The following is a 19161-nucleotide window of genomic DNA, read 5'->3' as shown; positions in this document are numbered from 1 at the left end:
TGAGGGTGACTGAGCACTGGCACAGGTTGTGCAGACAGGTTGTGGAGTCTCCATCCTTGGAGATGCTCAAAAGCTCAAAAGCTGTCTAGACATGGACCTGGGCAACTGGCTCTAGATGGCCTTGCTTGAGCGGGGGTGGCTTGGACAAGATGACCTCCAGAGGTCCCTGCCAACCTCAACCATTCTGTAATGTAATTTTATATAATGATTTGAACTATAACTTCTTTACTTAGTAGTTGGTATATAGTTGGGATTTTTCTTGAGAATACCATTCTCTGGAATAATGATTTCATAATTTACTAAATGAAGAAAAAATATTGATAGGTAAATAAACATGTGACTTGCATTTAAGGGTTTATATGTATTCCACCTCTCTTCTCTCACAGGTCTACCTTTAATAACTTGACTCCCCCTGTATGGTTATAAAATATCAATACATCTCTCCTGGACTATGCATCTATTACATGAATAGCCCCACTGATCTTACTGTGATATAAATGAAGCCAGGATTGATCCAAGACATCTTTGTCCCTCTTTGAAATCTTATAATATTAGATATAGCATCAGTTCAGATTCATCAGTAGTTTCCTGAGACATATGAAAAATATGTCTGCTCTCTTTCCCTCTCTTCCCTTCCTCGGGATTAAATTTATCAATAATAATATATTATCCTGGATATTACTGTTTTGGAAATTATTAAAATATCCCCTTAATGTTTTTTATTCCTTAATTCTGATATATACTCTCCACCTTAGCTGACATTTTCCACTTCCTGGGTTGACAGACATTGTCTTTCAGTTCTCTGTGGTATATTTATTGTTGCCCCTAAGTATACCTCTTCCAAAGATACGTATACTTTAGAATATTCTTGAGGAGAAAATGCACACATAATAAAGGTAGAAAGTCTTCCTAGCTCTTACTAATTTACATGTTACAGTGATTTCAAATGGAAACAAAGACAATCTTGTTTAACATGTTTTTAAATGGCCTCCAGCAATAGGCGAAATGAATTAAGCATCATTATTCTTAATGGTGTTCTGCATTTGTTTAAAAAAAAAATGCAATGCTTTTTATGTATAGTGCAAATTGTACATTAGGATATATAAAAACTAATGCTGTTTTAATGGTTATTTTGTTAATAACTAGGGTACTTCAGGAAAATATATATAAGCTATAATAAAAAAATTATTCTTAACAACAACAAAAAATTACCTAAAATTGCTTCTTAATTACCTCTTTGTTGTCATTAATGCAGAGAGCATGAGGATTAGTGGTGACTTCTTCTTTAAAAAAACCAAAACTTAACACAAAAAAACCCAAAGCTTTCAAATACATAAAAGCTGTTCTGAATTCAGTAAATGAAAGGTATGTGTTGTTTTAGCATATTAGACTTCCTAGGCCATTCCTTGGTGGATTAGAGAGCTTGTTCTGGAAACTACTTAATCCTTTATACAATATTTAATACAGATTTTTATTTTAGTCCAGAATCAGCCAAACAACATAAAACATAAAAAATATGTACGTTAAAAAAAAAAAAAACAAGTCTGAGGAAAATCTTATCAGACATATTTCCATCCTGAGACCATAGGTTAGTGTACAGAGACTACTCATGGAAGTAGAAATATAGGCTTGTGCCACATCAAGCTGAGTAGAAGGAGGACCAAAGAATGTTTCTTCATTTAGTCCACTTTTTTAATGAATGGGAACCTGAACAGCAGATATAAGTCAGGATTGTTTTTTTTCCCTTTAACACAGGAATTCTCTTCTGTTTATTCATACCCAGTCACCTACAGGAGGTATTAGGCCAAGCTGCCAGAAAGTAAGGTCACTTGAGTTTCACTGACAGTTCTCTACTTTCTATCTTCACCTGATGTACGAACTGTATTTATTACATTAAAATTGGAAGAGAACATGCATATTGGCTCATGCAAGAACTCTTTGGTGTATGAAATTCAATTAGTCTGTAGTTCATGTTAACCTAATGCTTGTGTGTCGTCTGGAGTGGAAGCTGCAACAGTCTAATGAAGCCGAAACTTTCTTGTTCTAGCTCTCTGAACATCAACTAAAGACCTTGGCTTGAGGAGGGAGTTCAGTTATTGGCATGTTGACTCAGTGCATCTGTGTAAGACTCTTTGCTGCTCATATGATGTGTCATAAAAAAAGAAACTGCCTTTCTCAGCTGAAATCCTAGAAGATTTTGTCAGTGCAGGACCATCTACCTTCTCCAGATTGTGAATCCTCCCTTTAGAATATGCTACAATAATGGGGAAAAGATGGAAGTCTAGTGATGGGAAAATACCTTTGCTGTATGATTAGTTTGTGGAAATTGCGAATCTTGCAGATTATATCCCTTGGTAGTGAAGGTTGTAGGGAGCTGGGAAAATAATATTTCTAATACTGAGATAGACATTGCTTCACCAGGGATGTGTAAAGGAATCCTAAAAATATTATTAATTTTAATTTATCTCTTACCATTTTAAAACATTGGTAGGAACAAAGAAAAGTCTTGAACAGCAAGGAGCTACTGTAATCTTTCTCAATAGAAATGGTAACAATGATTTTTACCTTTCCTTTGGATAATGAATCAAGTTAAAGTAAACTAATATGATCTGAAAATGCACTGCAGACTGGAGTTTTTAATTTCTATTTGTTGCTCCTTCTCAGCAAGCAAAAGAACTTCAGAGCACTCCTCATCTTGCATTACTTGTTATGCGTCCATTTTAGTTTGCTCTCCCTTTATCTTTCCCAGTCTCACAAGATTTTCCTTGTGAAATGTGCCGCTTTCCCTTCCACCTGTCTCCTCTTCTAAATAACACACAATGGCACAGGACTGGCAAACTAACAATATAACTGACTGAGAAAATTAAATGTGTGACGTCTCATTAAAACTTAGTGCAAATTCTTGCATTGCTGAAGAGAGTTGTTTTAAATGTTACCTTGAAGATAAATGCAAATAAGTGAATCTCTTTGGTGAGTAAAATTTGGCATGGCAGTTAAATCTAGCAACTAAGAGAATACTGCACAGGACATGAGCTAGTCTGAAAATCTTTCAGAATTAAGTGCAGCTAATGTTAAACAACTGCATCATTTAATAGTTCAGTTCATGATGTTTAAAATAAATATCTCCATTTTGGGAGTTCTATATCAATTATTCTCTGCTGATTTCAGGTCAAATCTGCCCAGTGTTGTGATTATGTTTAGAGAGACGATCATTATTATTCTACAAAGTATCCAGTGAAGGTGCTAATGTTATATGTGCTCTAGAAAACTTAGAGTGAAATTGTGAATGCTTCCACAGGTGTATTTTGGCATCATATGGCTAATATGATTATTTAGAAAAGAGCTAGTAGGTTACAATTTCCCCTGAAATTTGTCCTCAGAATTAGGAGAAATTCAGGACTTATTTGAATAAAATCTAAAGGATAGAGTAATTCAGGAGTGTACTGAAATCTCATTGTTACTGTGATACTTGGATTAAATTGAAATGTTGACAAATATATTGCAGAAGAAAGTAGAAAAAACATTTTCTAGATTATACCAATAAAAGTTACTATTATAAAGTAGGAGAGTAAAAATGTGTTTAGTGAGGTAATGTTGGAATAGCCTGTCACTTGGTAAAGACTACAAAAAACTGTAAACTGTATTGGAAAGACTCCTATACATTATAGCATATTAAATTAAGATAAAAAAATAACTTGGACTGCATTAATGCCTACAGTAAGAATTCAAACTAAAGGCTGGTTTGTTAATACAGTCATATTCTGGTCCGTAGTTATCTGAATACCATTCACTGATAATTCATGGACGGATTTCTGAATCTGAAATTCAAATAGAAATAGGTGTGAAAAATCTTAAAGTCTTTATCTGGCATTGTCATAAATCATTTCAAATTCCAGAAGTAGTTTGTATGATAAAATGGGTCTGACTAACCTAATCTGCTCTCTGTTTTTCACAGTAGCATCTTCTGGCTTTTTGGTGAAAATAGGATTAACACTTTGTATGCTATCAGAAAAAAGTCCATGACCTTTACAGTCAATTAGGAGATTTCAGACTTGGGTGGAATTCTTAGCAGGGGGGAAAGAAAACCCACACTCCTGTAATTGGCAGGTTTGATTTGAATAATCAGAGGTCAATTAATGTAGAAATCCCATGCTGTAGTTTTCAAGTAATTTTTAAAGCAGAATTATTATGTTGTTCATCTAAAGTCTTCCGAAAGATGTTTTACAAAGATATTTTACAGATCTAAAAAGATATTGAGCTGAATTTGATTGTGGCATCCTTTCATTAACTCATATTATTTATGGTTGCATTTACCTTAAAGAACAAGGTAATATATACTAATTAACTCTGTTTTTATTGTGATTGAAGAAAAAAGAAATCCATCTTTTAAAATCTGTTTTTCTCTCTGTCTTGGGTTGGTAACTCAGTTTCTTTTTTAAGTATTCACATAACATTCTATTTTGTTACTCTCTCTAAATATTAATTATCTTCTGTTTAGGAATACCTTCCTTTTTCATTTGTATGAAATCCTTCTCAATTTAAAGGTTTGTTCAACCAGTTTAGATAGATGACCAAATATGCAAAACTCTCTTTCACAGTAATTGAAATTACTGTATGATAAAACTGGGCTATATAAAATAAAACCAACAGACATTCTGATTTTCTATACAGTGAGAAAAATTATATATAAAGTACATATACCACTGACAGCTGAAAAGGCAAGTATTTCTGTGGAAGAACAGCAAGAAATTCACTGAAACAAGAGTTTGCAAAATATCGGTGACAGATATGAAAACAAAACCACATCTTCACAGCTGATCATTTTGTGCAATAAAATTGCTAAATGAAACAGATGTCTCTCCACTTCTCAGCTTGGCTGACATGAATCACAGATGCCCATTAGCCAAAATAACTATAGGAAACACTTTATACTAAAAGTAGCAGAGAAATATTTCACAGAATGTTTTTTACTAGAGTAAAATGACAAAACTTTGCAGTGCTGATTGACACACTGCTCACGCATTTCAGAGCCTGGTAAAGATTCAGTGTTCAAGGCTGTCAAGCACATAGGGTGGGCTTTAGCCATCTTGATTCCTCTAATAACATCTGGATTGAATTAAGAGCTAAGCAAATGAAATGAGAGGTATTATCTTTCCTTGCTTGTATATAACACACATTTTCACTCCTTGAATTATGTCTGGAAGCCCTGTTCATTGTATCTATAGCTTTGTTTCCTGATCACCCAAGAACACCTTCTGAAATGTCATTCTGAATTTGAAGTTTTTCTACTATAACTGTGGACTGTTATGCGTATACATAAAATTTAAATTGGATTACCAATCCAAAGTTACATTATTAATATTTTTCAGAAAATGTAAAGTGTTATAGTTTAAAGTGTTCTTCTAAACTATGCAGGTTAGTATTCCTTAGAAATATGTTACTCTGAAGTGCAACTATCTACTCCTTAAAAGCCTTTATGTGGATGTCTCAAAATCTTATATTCAGTCCCCTTTCCTGTCTTTTGGCTAATATAGGTGGGAAGAAAACTATAGTTTGAATTTGGTGGAGGTAAAAGGTTAATGATTTTGTGAGTGATGTGAAAAGAATATTTTTCACTTCCAAACCAGTTTAGTAAGAATTTTTGACACACACATAGCTACAGGAGAAGTAATGGAAAACCATCAACATAGATAGTACCTTAAATATTAGACAAATAAGTATATTAGAAGATCTTTACATCCTGAATTGGATCTAAATATAGTTGTTCAAAAGCTTCATATTTTGTAGTGTAGGGGTTTTCTTCATTTTCTGATTTAGTTCTGTTCACTACACTGTGTGCTTCTAGTGCAGGCAACATTCTCGCCAAAACAATTTCTATGCATGATTTGCGAGTTAAATTTGGCAAGATAGTATTCCTGGGAACTGTTTTCATGGGGTTATGCTATTCTGGAGATGAAGAATTTATTAGAATGGATTTTGCCAGACTCTGCTAACTGATTTCTGAGTTAAAGGACAGGCACTGGAGCCCCAATGTACTATCATCAACTTTTGTAAGATTTATAATACCAGATCTGACTTTGGAAGGCATATAGGAAAACTGCAATGTACCCATTTGAAGATTTTCTTTTCCGCACAATCTTTCTTGTTTAAACGGGCCTTTATTTTGTATTTCTGGTGCATGTGTCTAAGGAAGAGCAGCCTCCTACAACTGCTCTTCATCACTCTGCTGTGGAAATACTGTATTTAGTGGTCATGGACCACCAGTGAGCGCTTAGGACCAAAACCTTTTTGAAGATAAGGTGGTATCCTAGGAAAACCTGGAGAAGAAAACACTTAAAAGGCTTTTGAGGACTAGTTACACTAAATGACATTATAAAATAGGCCAGAGCCTGCAAGACACTGTCCAGTCCCCTAAAAACCGTGTTACTTAGAAGGGTGAAAGGGCCATCAAGAGAGAAGCATAAGGGATTAAAGTTCAGAGTAAAAGTTCATTCCACAAAAGAGGAGTGAGAATGTCTTGAAACCTTCAGTTTGAAGTCAGCGAGAGAAATGGAAGGAAAAGAAAGAATAGGATTTATTTCAAAAGATTGCTCTTAACATTTACTTCCCTACTCTTCATGTTTGGTGGAGCTTCCTATTTATTTATTATAGAATGAAAAAAAGAAAGTAGTAAGAAAATATGTATTTTGTAAAGTAAACATACATGTATGTAATGTAAACAAAGTTTAATTTGTCATTCTTTGATAAATATTTACAGTGTTTCTCAAGGTTTATTTCTGAGCTAAAAGAAAATAGGAAAACCTTTATATAGAAAATCAAAGTTCAGAACAATGATAGTTTTCTAAATTTCTACCATAAAGGCTTTGATCCAAGATTCCACATGAGCTCCTTCTGTTCCATATATTGCAAGTGTGTGGGAAACATTCAGTGTTTGAAAAATGTTTCATGGAAGAGAAGTTTACTGTTTGACTTCAGCTTATCCTACCAGTCCACTGTGTATGTTTGGTTTCAGCACAAAAGGCAAGGAAAGCCACATTCAAAACCCTAACAGTTGAATATTCTACCTCTGATACTGACTTAAAATAGATGCTATGGAAGGCAATACAAGGGCATTATAGACAAAAAAGAGAAATATTTCTGTGACTGCATGCCAAGGGTGATATTTGTACTAAGCTACATTATAACATTTTTCATGATCTGAAATGTGAGCTTATATTAACTAAAACCTTCAAATGACTAAATATGATCTTACTGTTGTTCTAATTGATGATGTTAATGTGTGTTCAGATAACTATTTTTAGAAAGGAAAAAAGGCGCTAGTTCTGTCTTAAACTTTTTGGAACATTCTGATATTTTTTGAGTGTGATTTTTTTTAAAAGTCTTTATATTTGCACTTCATTATTGTAATCAGAGCTTCTACTTAATTTGATCCTTCTGCTGAACCCCAAAATTAAAAATGTATATATTTAATGGTGAAAATAAATCTGAATGCCAGATTCTTTCAGTTAATTATGAAATCAATGAGATTGGAAGGAACTTTCCAACAAGGTGATGAGAGAAATTATGGTAAGTGTATCCAAAAGATCACATAAGCCAACCATATCACTGTACCAAACAAAGTAACATAATTGAATAATTTTTTTTGTTATAGATGTACTAAAGTCAGTCAGTACTACAGGTCATTAATAGATGAAGTTCAGCTTTGTATTACTTACATAATGGGTATAAAATCAATACTGAATGCTTAATAAATTTGTTTCTTTCCTTTACGCTATTTACATTAGTTGATGGAGTGAAAATGATAATGACTTAAAATGAAATGTTCTCCAATTTAGGAGAAATATAAACAACATGAAATAAAAAAAAAAATTAGTATGACATGGAACCAGTTGTTCTATTTTCCTTAATTGTCATGTATTCTGCCATGTTCTTTATCTGCTTACTGAATTTACAACTAGCACAGCAGGTTGTGAATTTTTAATAGGATCTCTTCAAGGAAGGAAAAGGTCAGTATTAACATAAAAATCTTCTTTAAGAATTGTGGTGCAAATGTTTCTTAACAGAGAGCAGGTGTTGCTGCAAAACTAAAATCTGCCATGACAGCCAAGTTAAAAGATTCCTGGAGCTAAGTTAGGAAAAAAATGTCTCAGTATGACACCATGACTGCCAGTCAATGGTGACTGAAAATAACTTTTTCTTGTTGGTATTAAACATGTCTGTTGCATGCAGAATGATTTAATACATAATCATTATTTAAAAAAAACCACCACCACCACCAACAACAACAAAAAAAACCTTTTCATTACTTCTAAATTAAACGCTCTTGTATTTCTTCCTTTTCAGCTTCATTCTGACCAGGACAAGGGAGATGGATCCCTCAAATACATTTTGTCAGGAGATGGGGCTGGTACTCTTTTTATAATTGATGAGAAAACAGGTGACATTCATGCTACTCGGAGAATTGACAGGGAAGAGAAAGCATTTTATACCCTGCGTGCCCAAGCTATTAATAGAAGAACTCTGAGACCAGTGGAACCTGAATCTGAGTTTGTCATCAAAATCCATGACATCAATGACAATGAACCAACATTTCCGGAAGAAATTTACACTGCTAGTGTTCCTGAAATGTCAGTAGTGGGTGAGTGCTTTATACTGAAGCACAAATGCCTGTTCTATGTTACTTCATGAATAATTTCCCCATCCTCTGAAAAGCCAGTCATGTTCGAAATTCTACCTGAGAGCTTAAGTATTTTTCATTTTGGTTTGTTTGTTCAAATTTTGGAATTGCATCCAGAAACAGATTTTTGTGATTTGAGATCTATTTACTTAGAATATTCAAATTATTAATTTACAGTGATTTGGAATACAAAATAAATAGAAAGTAGTTAATGGTGAATCACCCTCCTCCTTAAGAACTGTTAGAATAAGATCACTAAATTAGCTTCTTAAAAGCTCAATGAATTTTTTCTTTCATTTTCACTGGAGGTCCCCAGTGGTGATAAGCACTGAATGGAGAGCTGTCTCCACTTTCACTCTTTCTGTGGCTGAGGAGAGTTATATGTTTACTCATGCTGTTGATGCACTGCCTGAAGGTAGACACCCTCTTTATTCTCTTTGCTGTCAGTTTTTTAGTGTATGGACAAATCCTCCTGTGCTTTTGGTTCCTCCCTTAACTCATTCATGAGTGCCAACTTCAAGAATCTTAAACAGCTGTTTGAGTTAATCCTTCTTCTGTTTGCAATGTATTTTCAGTTCCTATTTTATCTACAAAGTTGTGGCCTGGATCACACCAGTTGGTCAGATTCATAAACAACAGCATTTTAGAATATGAGCTATTATTGATTAGTGCATACAACTCTTTAGGAAGAATTTTGAAAAGCTTAAAAATATATCAAGTCTCTTTTTAAAAATTAATATTCACTTATTCATTGTATAACTGTAGATATAATAGTAATTTCTAAATATTCAGGAAACACACCATAACTTCAATACTTCTTTTGGCCGTTATTACTCTTTTAATTACTACCACTGCCTGAACTAGATCAAACAGTGCTTTGAGATGTTTTACATGTACAGGTATTGAAGTTTTAGTACTTACTTTCCTGGGCTTTGGAAAATGTTAAAAGAGCGAGAAAATACATAATTATTGGAAGAGAATGGCCTTAGCAAAGCTGTGCAGCAATGTGTGGAAGCATAATACTAGTAATTTTGTATTCTTAATAAGATATTTCAATCAGCTTTTAGTTTGTGATTGAATAATTTTTAAAAGTCCTCATATTCAGCTAGCAGGTTTTAGTACAGAGGAAAATAAAAAAAGAAAGAGGAAGAAATCTGTCAGATGATTGCATAGGGCTGTACTGGAATCCCATCAAACTAGTCCACATTAAGAGGGGAACTGAAAAGCCTTCTTTCTTTACTGTTACAAAATAGAACAAAATGTAATACTGATTTATTCATTTACTGATCAGTTCTCTAGAATCATCCATTTCAGTAAATATATATAGCTTTAGGCAGAGCATCTTGAAAGAGCATTTCTGCATTTTTTTCTAGAGAAGCATGTGGCAAGATTACAGTAGTGTTAAAATAAGACATCTTAGAGCTTCCACCTTATTTCTCATGTTCTTTCTATAAATTCCAGAAAGCATTGCTTAAAATATTCTTGGCAAGGTTTTATGAAAATGATTCAGTGTTTTCATTAAATAATATGCTATTATATGACATTCAGTTATAACCTATTGATTCCTAATTTTGTAAGTCTCAATTCCATAAAGTTCATCTTTGTCTTAAGTGTTCTCAAACATCCAAAACACTATTGCAATGAGTCTAAAATATGCAGGATGTGACGTTCCAGTGTATCTGTACGTCCACATAGATCATACAAACTTTGAAAGTGCAAATTTTGTTGCACTGCAACACAATGGAAACGTGGTAAGCAAGAAAAAGAGCTAAGAAAAATATCAAAAAAACTACACTGATGGGTAAAAAAACAAAAAAGCTTGGATGTATTTAGAGTATTAACCCTGTATCTTGCACAAATTGCTGTGCTAAAACAAATGGACTTTTCTTCAATAAAACGACCATAATTTTGAGAATTGTAACTAGGTTAAAATCTGCCATGTTCCTGGATTTTATAACTGTGTTCATTCAGCTGCTAGACTACACACTACCTGATAGGTAAAATTTGCTTTTAGCTTTATGGCTTTTAGCTTTATGGCTGGTCCCTAGAGGCATATGTTCATCTGTGGTCCATGAGTGGATGATGTTATTCTATAAGGTATTCCTCAAAGTTGATTAATTTCCTCAAAACACCAATTTCATTTTCCAAGTTAAAAATCTACTCTGTAATCTCAAAACTAAAGGCTGAATGGAGAAGGGGAGAAATATTCTAAAAGAACAAGCTGCATAAAAATTTTGAGGCAAATAGAATTAATTAGAAATTTTAAAGTCAGTATGTTAAGAAATCTTCATATATTTGTATAATAATTAAATATAATATCATAGAATCATAGAACGGTTTGGGTTGGAAGGGACCATAAAGATTATTTAGTTCCAATCCCCTGGCCATGGGCAGGGACACCTTCCACTAGACCAGGTTGCTCAAAGCCCCATCCAGCCTGGCCTTGACCACTTCCAGGGATGGGGCAGCCACAACTTCTCTGGGCAACCTGTTCCAGTGCCTCACCACCCTCATAGTGAAGAACTTCTTCCTTACATCTAATCTAAATCTACCCTCTTTCAGTTTAAAGCCATTACATAGAGCTTTAAAGTAGATTTGAAGGGGGAAAGTGATAAAACCAGGCTCACTAGAGATAACCCTGGGCATGGCATGTCAATGTTTGAGGGATGGTGTGCTAGCGAGGTCCTTCAGTCCACTCCACGATGTGCTGAGTACACTGGAGCACATTTGAAATGTCTTCATACAAATGCCTGCAGCATGAGGAATAAGCAAAGGAGATAGAAGCTTTGGCCCAATCCCAGAACTACAACATCACTGGGCTAAGCGAAACCTGGTGAGATGAGTCCTGTGACTGGGGTGCCGTGATGGACAGTTATAGGCTCTTCAGTGGGGATAGGCAGAGCAGGCAAGGCAGGGAGTGGTGCTGTACGTAAAGGAGGGGTTGGACTCTGTATGGTGCTTACAGTTGGCAACAACACAGTTGAGAGCCTCTGGGTAAGGATGAAAGTGAAAGCAAATAAAGCAGATGCTGTTGTGGGAGTCTTCTATCGACCGCTCAGCCAGGATGATGACCCCAATGAATTATTCTATGAGAAATTAAGAGATATCTCTAGATCAACTGCCCTTGTCTTTATGGGTGATTTTAACTTCCCGGACATCAACTGGGAATATCATACAGTGGACACAAACAAGCCCAGGAAATTTCTGAAGCATGTTAAAGGTAACTTCTTGGTGCAGTTAGGGAGCCAACTAGGAAAGGCGCCCTCCTAGATTTGTTGTTTGTAAACAGAGAGGGACTCGTGGGCAAAGTGGTGATTGGTGGCTGTCTTGGTCACAGTGACCACAAAGTAGTTGAGTTCTGGAACATTGGACGTGATAGGAGAAAAATTCCCAGCAAAACTTCAGCCCTGGATATGAGGAGAGCAGACTTCAGGCTGCTGAAGGAGCTAGTCAGTAAGGTCCCCTGAGAATCTGCTTTTGATGGCATTGGGGTCCACAAATGCTGGTCACTTTTTACGAGCCATCTCTTAAGAGCGCAGGAACATGCAATTCCAAGGTGTCAAAAGTCAAGCAAGTGGGGCAGAAGGCCAGCTTGGATGAGCAGGGATCTTCTAGAACTTAGGTGGAAAAGGAAAGCATACAGGTGATACGGGAGGACTACAGAGATGCTGTTCACCACTGTAGGGAGAAAATCTGTGGGGCTAAAACTCGATTAGAGTTCAAGCTGGCCAGCACTGTGAAGGACAACAAAAAGGACTTTTTTAAATGTTAACAGCAAAAGAAGGATCAGAGATAACATTGGTCCATTACTTGATGAGGTCGGTCACCTCACAGATAGGGACATGACAAAGCAGAAACATTTAATGCCTTCTTCACCTCTGCTTTCAATAGCAATGATGGGCCCTGGGACCCCCAGAGCCCTGTATTGGAAGACCATGGCTGGGGGGGGGGGGGGGGGGGATGATAAACTCCCAGCCAACTCTGAACTTGAGACTTGCTGCTCCAGCTGGATGCGCATAAATCTATGGGTCCCGACGGGATTCATCCCAGGTTAATGAAAGAGCTGGCCAATGTCATTGTAGGACCTCTCTCCATTATTTTTCAACAGTCTTGGGTGTCTGGAGGGGTCCCATTTGACTGGAAGCTGGCAAATGTTGTCCTAATTTTCAAGAAGGGTAAGAAGGAAGACCCTAGTAATTACAAGCCTGTCAGTCTCACTTCAGTGCCTTGTAAAATTATGGAGAAGGTTATTCTGCGAGTTACCAAAAATCACTCGAGAGACAACATAGTCATTGGTCATAGCCAGCACAGGTTCACGAGGGGAAAGTCCTGCTTAACCAACTTAATTTGCTTTTATGACATCTAGTTGGCCAAAGGAAGCCAGTAAATGTGGTGGTTTGGGATTTTAGCAAAGCTTTTGATACTGTCTCTCATAGTATCCTTGTGGATAAACTGTCCACCACACAGCTAGACAAGTCCATAATACGTTGGGTGAGTCCATAATACTGACGGCTGACGGGTCGGTCTCAAAGAATTATAGTAAATGTGGGTTACATCAGGCTGGTGGCCAGTCACCAGTGGGGTTCCCCAGGGCTCGGATTTTAGGGCCAGTGTTCTTTAATGTTTTCATAAATGATCTGGATGCAGGACTTGAATGTACATTAAGTAAGTTTGCCGATGATACTAAACTAGGAGGAGCTGTGGACTCCCTCGAGGGTAGAGAGGCCTTACAGGGAGATCCGGATAGACTAGAGAACTGGGCAATCACCAACCATATGAAGTCTAACGAGGGCAAGAGCCAGATTCTCCATCTGGGATGGTGTAATCCTGGTTATACGTACAAATTGGGTGACGAGAGGGTGGAGAGCAGCCCTGTGGAAAGAGATCTGGGGGGTTTGGTTTGATGGCAAGTTGAGTATGAGTCAACAGTGTGCCCTGGCAACCAAAACAGCCAACCATGCCCTGGGGTGAATCAAGCACAGCATAGCTAGCCGGTCGAGGGAAGTGATTGTCCACTCTGGTGCAGCCCCACCTCAAGTACTGTATGCAGTTTTGGGCACCTCAATATAAGAAGGATATCAAATTATTAGAGTGTGTCCAGCAGACGGCAATCAAGATGGTGAAACATCTTGAGGGCAAGACTTAAGAGGAGCGGCTGAGGTCACTTGGTTTGTTCAGCTTGGAGAAGAGAAGGCGATGACTCCTTGTCGCAGTCTACAGCTTCCTTAAGGGGGGCAGTGGAGGGAGAGGTGCTGATCTCCTCTCTCTGGTGACCAGCGACAGGACACGAGGAAATGCAATGAAGCTGCATCAGGGGAAGTTCAGATTGGACATTAGGCAAAGGTTCTTCCCTGAGAGGGTGGTCAGTCACTGGAACAAGCACCCCAGGGAAGTGGTCAAGGCATCAAGCCTGTCAGAGTTCAAGGAGCATCTGGATGACGCTCTTAGTCATATGGTAGTTTTAGGTAGTCCTGCAAGGACCAGGGAGTTGGACTTGATGATCCTTGTGGGTCCCTTCCAACTGGAGATATTCTATGTTTCTATGATAGAATTATTCACTAAAAATATATCTATCTGTTTATGGAATGCCTTGCACTCCTGCTACTGTCTATTCATCCAGATTTGATATTTTACTATCAATCACGTTGTCAGGTGGGAAAGTTGGAGCATTAGACAGGCACATACACATACACAAACACTGCTTTTTAAAATTACTATCTATTTAAACCAACTATATAGAGAAAGATTTTTTTATACATAAATATGGTTGGTCAGTGGAAGTAGCAAAATGGGGTGAATAGCAAATGAAAAGGCATGGCTTTTTCACTACCAAAGGTGAAAGAGGACCTGCTGTAGATAGATGGTAATATTGATCAGATGTCATACCTTTTATTGGGGGAGACAACACTGGAACAATTCTTTTTGTTCATTGGTTCCAATTCTAGTAGATGTTGTCATCATCATTTAGATTCTCCAGTTACCTACTCTGTATTTTCACCATACAAGTGATGTTTTACACGTTAGATATTTGTTCTTTTTTTTCTTTGTTATACCTTAAATCCAAGTCAGTCTCTAATATGACCAGTAACTTGCAACTTGCATTTATGCCTTTGGGGCTTCTGGTATGTTATTCTGGGACTGCATTCTCAAGACCTCTGCTATCATCTGGTGCCTGCACTCTCAATCCCAGTACTGAATATCACTGTTTTAAATGGATGGGCTTAATCTCATCTCTATTTTAAGAAATGTAAAAAAAAATAGTCAACGATTCTGCAGTTTTGCAACTGTGTTGTCTATTTATACACATCTGTACCGCAACCATAGTGATGAGATGTTCATATTAACTCAATATGCACTCATTTGAATACCAGAAAGAAGATATGGTAGCGTATCATACTGTGTAAGTTTACTCATATGCCTCATTTCTTTTAGAGCTACACTGTGTAATGTAGATAGCAGCTAGAGTTCAGAGCTATTGGGTTTTCTTCATACATTTTAAGTTTTCAGCAAGACTGCATATATCATTAATTTCATCAGTATACCACCATATCTCTGTTACTTAATAACTGAGTGAGTTGGTAAACATTTAATCACCAGTATTTCTTTACTAATTCATAAATTAAGGCTGTAATAACAGCCTAATGTCCTGCTTTCTTCACCAAAAGCGGCAAAAGAAGTGCACAAGTAGCAAAAAAGTGCAGGAAGCATTAGCTTGAAATAATGGAAATCTGTGCACCCCTTGGAGTGCAGGGTTTGCTCCATCCTAAAATGCCCTGTACTGTAAGGTACTACAAAGAGGGCCAGGAGGTAAGAAAAAGGCTATTAAGTCTTTATCTACTCCATCTGCCCCCATCCTTAAGATATCAAATCATGATGTAGCCAGCCTCTTTCAAGCCAGAAACAGCAGTTTTGATTTCTTCCTCAGGCTGTGGTATTAGCTAGATGGATACCTGAGAATGTGGCTATTTCTATTATTAAACACAGTGTCTTGACAAAGGCACATAGATTCTTTGTTGTCTTGTTCATCTTTCTTCTGCTGCTTATTAATCATAGTAAAGGCAGAGATAAATGGGCCAACTTCAGGATCTTGCAGTTGGGTCAATATCCTAGAAGAGGTCTTGTTCTCCTGATGTCTTTGTACTGATTACAGGATATTTTCTCTTCTTTCACTTTTTTCCTTTCCTTACTTTCAAAGTTTATAACTCAGAATATTCTTACAGTTTTGACAACAATCTTCTGTTCTGTCCATCATATTCTTCACCTGTCTATCTCTTTCTGCTCATTCAAGGGTTTCTTTTCAGAACTGCAAATGAGTCTGTTTTCCTCTGTACAGCTTTTCCCGTGGATTTTTGCCTATTGGTATATTTTAGACAAGCTTTCAGAACTTTCTGTTATTTAGACCTTTTTTTGTTTTAATCATCACATCCTTTCTTCTATTTGTTGATGTTTCTCTATTCATCTGTTGTAGCCTGTATATTCTCTAGTCATTCCTTATGCTTATTCCATCCTGTATCTTCAGTGCTGTTTCTACTATCTGTCATGCTGGTCTTTTCTGCTGCTGAATTAGGGATATCAATATATGTTTCATAAGATGTTACCTTCCTCTGGGTTTACACGTGAACTACAGGTTGGGTGTCCCACAGTTAGCCTGTCATCTCTACTCATGTTTATCTTTTTGTCTTCCTCTTCAAACAGCACTTAGAGCTACTATCGCTCAGCTTTCTCCCGAGGCTTTTTGTACACTCCCTCATTAGTGCTGTTCCACCAATTCCCAATGCTTAGTCTTCTCTGCCATAGCATTTATCTTATAACACTTCCTTCTTGTTTCCAATTAATAAAGTTTTTTTTAATCTTTTTTTTTATAGCTCTCTCACCAAACCCTTTTGCATCTTCTGACTTATAGTTTTATAATATCAATAATGACAGATTTTGAAAACCCAAATTATTATATTATATTTTTCAATTTTTTACAAACTCCAATTTCACTCTGTACACAAATCCTGTCATAAGGAGAGGGGACAAAAAAGAAAAAAAAAAGACAAAACAAAACCAAAAAAAACCCTCAAGATTAAACATTATTTTTCTATAAAAGGGACATCTTAAAAGAATTGGAAATCTCCACTGATGTGCTTGTTTCCAGCTTATTGTTTTCCAAGTTACAGGAGTACCATGTAGCCAAAGATCTTTCTGACATCAACTTCTCTGAATATGCAGACCCTTCCACTTCTTTGTTATTCTGCTGCATTAAATAGTTTATTTCAGGGGAGAACATGTGTCATTATTTCCTCTCTTTTCTGCTAGAAAGAGCAGAAAATTTCTATTAGACATGTTATTTTTATGGATAATTTACTAGGGAGGGTACTTGCTGTGGTTAAATATCACATAACTCAGTTGGGAGCAAGGAAAAGGAAATATAAGTTTCAAATTCAGCTCTACAATGGGTATTTTGTGGGTTCTTTGTCCTAGCTAATTAACTTCAGTGATTCTTATCTAATAGGTCTACCTCATAAATGCATTGTGAGGTCAAAGTCATTAATACTTGTATGGTGTTTGAAGATGCTTGCAAGGAACACATTAAAAAAGGCCAAATATTACTATCATAGTACCAGACCCTAGGGAGATGCAAACATTATAGTTAAAATTATGTTAAAATATGCCTTCTGAGAACTACAATAATCTGACAAATGACTGTTTATTTCTGGACCTAGCTCACCACGGTAGAATTCTAATTTATCATATAATAAAATTTGCAAGTGTACAAGGAGAAAATCACAGAATTCATATATCGTATTGATAACATCGCTGATGCCATATTCTCCAGTATATTATCACTGCCTCCTTTATGCCGTCCTACAGACTTCAGATTAAACTTTAGATCCCGAAGGCCAAAGACTCACCAACTTCATCAGAAGCAATGTATGCCTATGTAAAAGACAGAGCAAGGCCCAGACCAAGTAGTGCTGACTAAGTCACACCCACACTGCAGTTTTTAAACTGTGGCACGACTGATCATCTTCAGTGCCTCGGGATTTCGGGTCCAGGTTTCAGACCAGAGCAAGCATTGTATTTGTAGTATTGAGCATCAGTGGTCTTCAGAGACTTCATTGAACTGAAACAAAGCAAAACAAGCTGATGGTTTGACATCAACATGTGCACAACATAACTGATATCCTGATAGACTCCTGTTCGCTTCTTTGCCTGTTTTCTATCAGGTTTTTCATAGGAATCACTGATCCCTTGGTGGAAGCCTAGAGAACATGTCTCTCTTCTTCCTAGGAGCAAGGGCCAAGATCAAAGTGGTGACTTACTTCTGCATCTTGAATGGCAGGCAGAAGTGTAGCGGTGCCCTTGCGCTTTTCCTGCCCGGTACCTGACCGGTGGCTGGCCGGCAAAAGCCAAAGAGCTGAGCCAACGTTAAGAAGTATAGTCTATCCTTACTGCTTCTGGGTAACGGGGTGTACGTTACCCTGAGCACAAGCCACTGAGTAAATCGCACTGTGTGATAGTGATGAAATTAAGGAGCCAAAGTCTCTTCCCACAGACTTTAAAGGGAACAGGATCAAATCTGCAATTTTCAGAAGAAGCGTCTGATAGATTTTATTGGGCGTATATGCAGCCATGCTCACTGCAGCTAGAGAGAAGAATAGCTGATACGATTTGTTCTGTTTCATGTGTATTAAATAGCATTAATTAATATATTATATGTGCATTATGACCCACATAATTGAGGCAGCAGTAACTATTAGACACTTATTACATTGCAAATAGAACTTTCTTTTATTTATTTTAAAGCTATTAAACACTTTCTTCAGTTTTCTTCCAAATTATCCTTCAACATCAATTCTGCATGTTTTTTTAAACTAAGATGAAATAAAAATCTCATACAATTGACCTATTAATAAATACTGCTAGTTTGAACATATGAAGGAAATGTGAAAATTAGAAATAAATAATTCAGTTGCATGTAATAGATACAAAATATCACCTTTAATGGGTCTGCAATGTAGACTTTTCTGTTTAATCCATTGTACTGTTGTGATAGATGCCTTGATGATGACTGTTCTCTGTTTTATGGATATATATCCATATATTATATGGATTTGTAAACTTTACTTGGATAATGCGGTATTGATCAGTGTACTTGCTGGCTTGGTGGTTTAATTTTTTTTCTGTTGCTTTTTTCTTTTTTTACTCGCAGCACTTAAGTTACTGAACATGATTTGTTCTTATCCTACTTTTACACAGCACCTCTTTGCTATTTCAGAGCAAATATTCTTTAGGAGCAAGTATACATTCTAGTACTGCAGTTTGCTACACACTAGGATGGTCCAAAAAGTGCATTTCAGAACCAAGGCAATATTGCTCAGAACTTAAATATATTTAACAAGAAGGCCTCTGTATCTTTTAACAGAATATTTATATAGACATATATCTACAAATGGAGTTCACTGTGTCTGGAGAGATAAGACGTTTGTGAATCAGAA

General features: G+C 36.5%; 1 protein-coding gene across 4 annotated transcripts in view; it reads left to right on the top strand.

Annotated features, from left to right (window-relative positions):
• CDH10 (cadherin 10) overlaps positions 1-19161 on the top strand; it is a 103056-nt gene that overhangs the window by 56539 nt on the left and 27356 nt on the right. For all 4 annotated transcript variants that reach the window (XM_030041898.1, XM_030041895.1, XM_030041897.2 and 1 more), the window contains one exon: positions 8344-8638. In XM_030041898.1, coding sequence (XP_029897758.1) covers positions 8344-8638 — 295 coding nt within the window. The remainder of the gene's footprint in view (positions 1-8343; positions 8639-19161) is intronic.

The sequence above is a fragment of the Aquila chrysaetos genome, chromosome 18 (genome assembly GCF_900496995.4).
Source record: "Aquila chrysaetos chrysaetos chromosome 18, bAquChr1.4, whole genome shotgun sequence".
NCBI classification, from domain to species: Eukaryota; Metazoa; Chordata; class Aves; order Accipitriformes; family Accipitridae; genus Aquila; species Aquila chrysaetos.
Note: the sequence above shows the minus strand (reverse complement) of the source record. Positions and strands in the feature narration are given on the sequence as shown.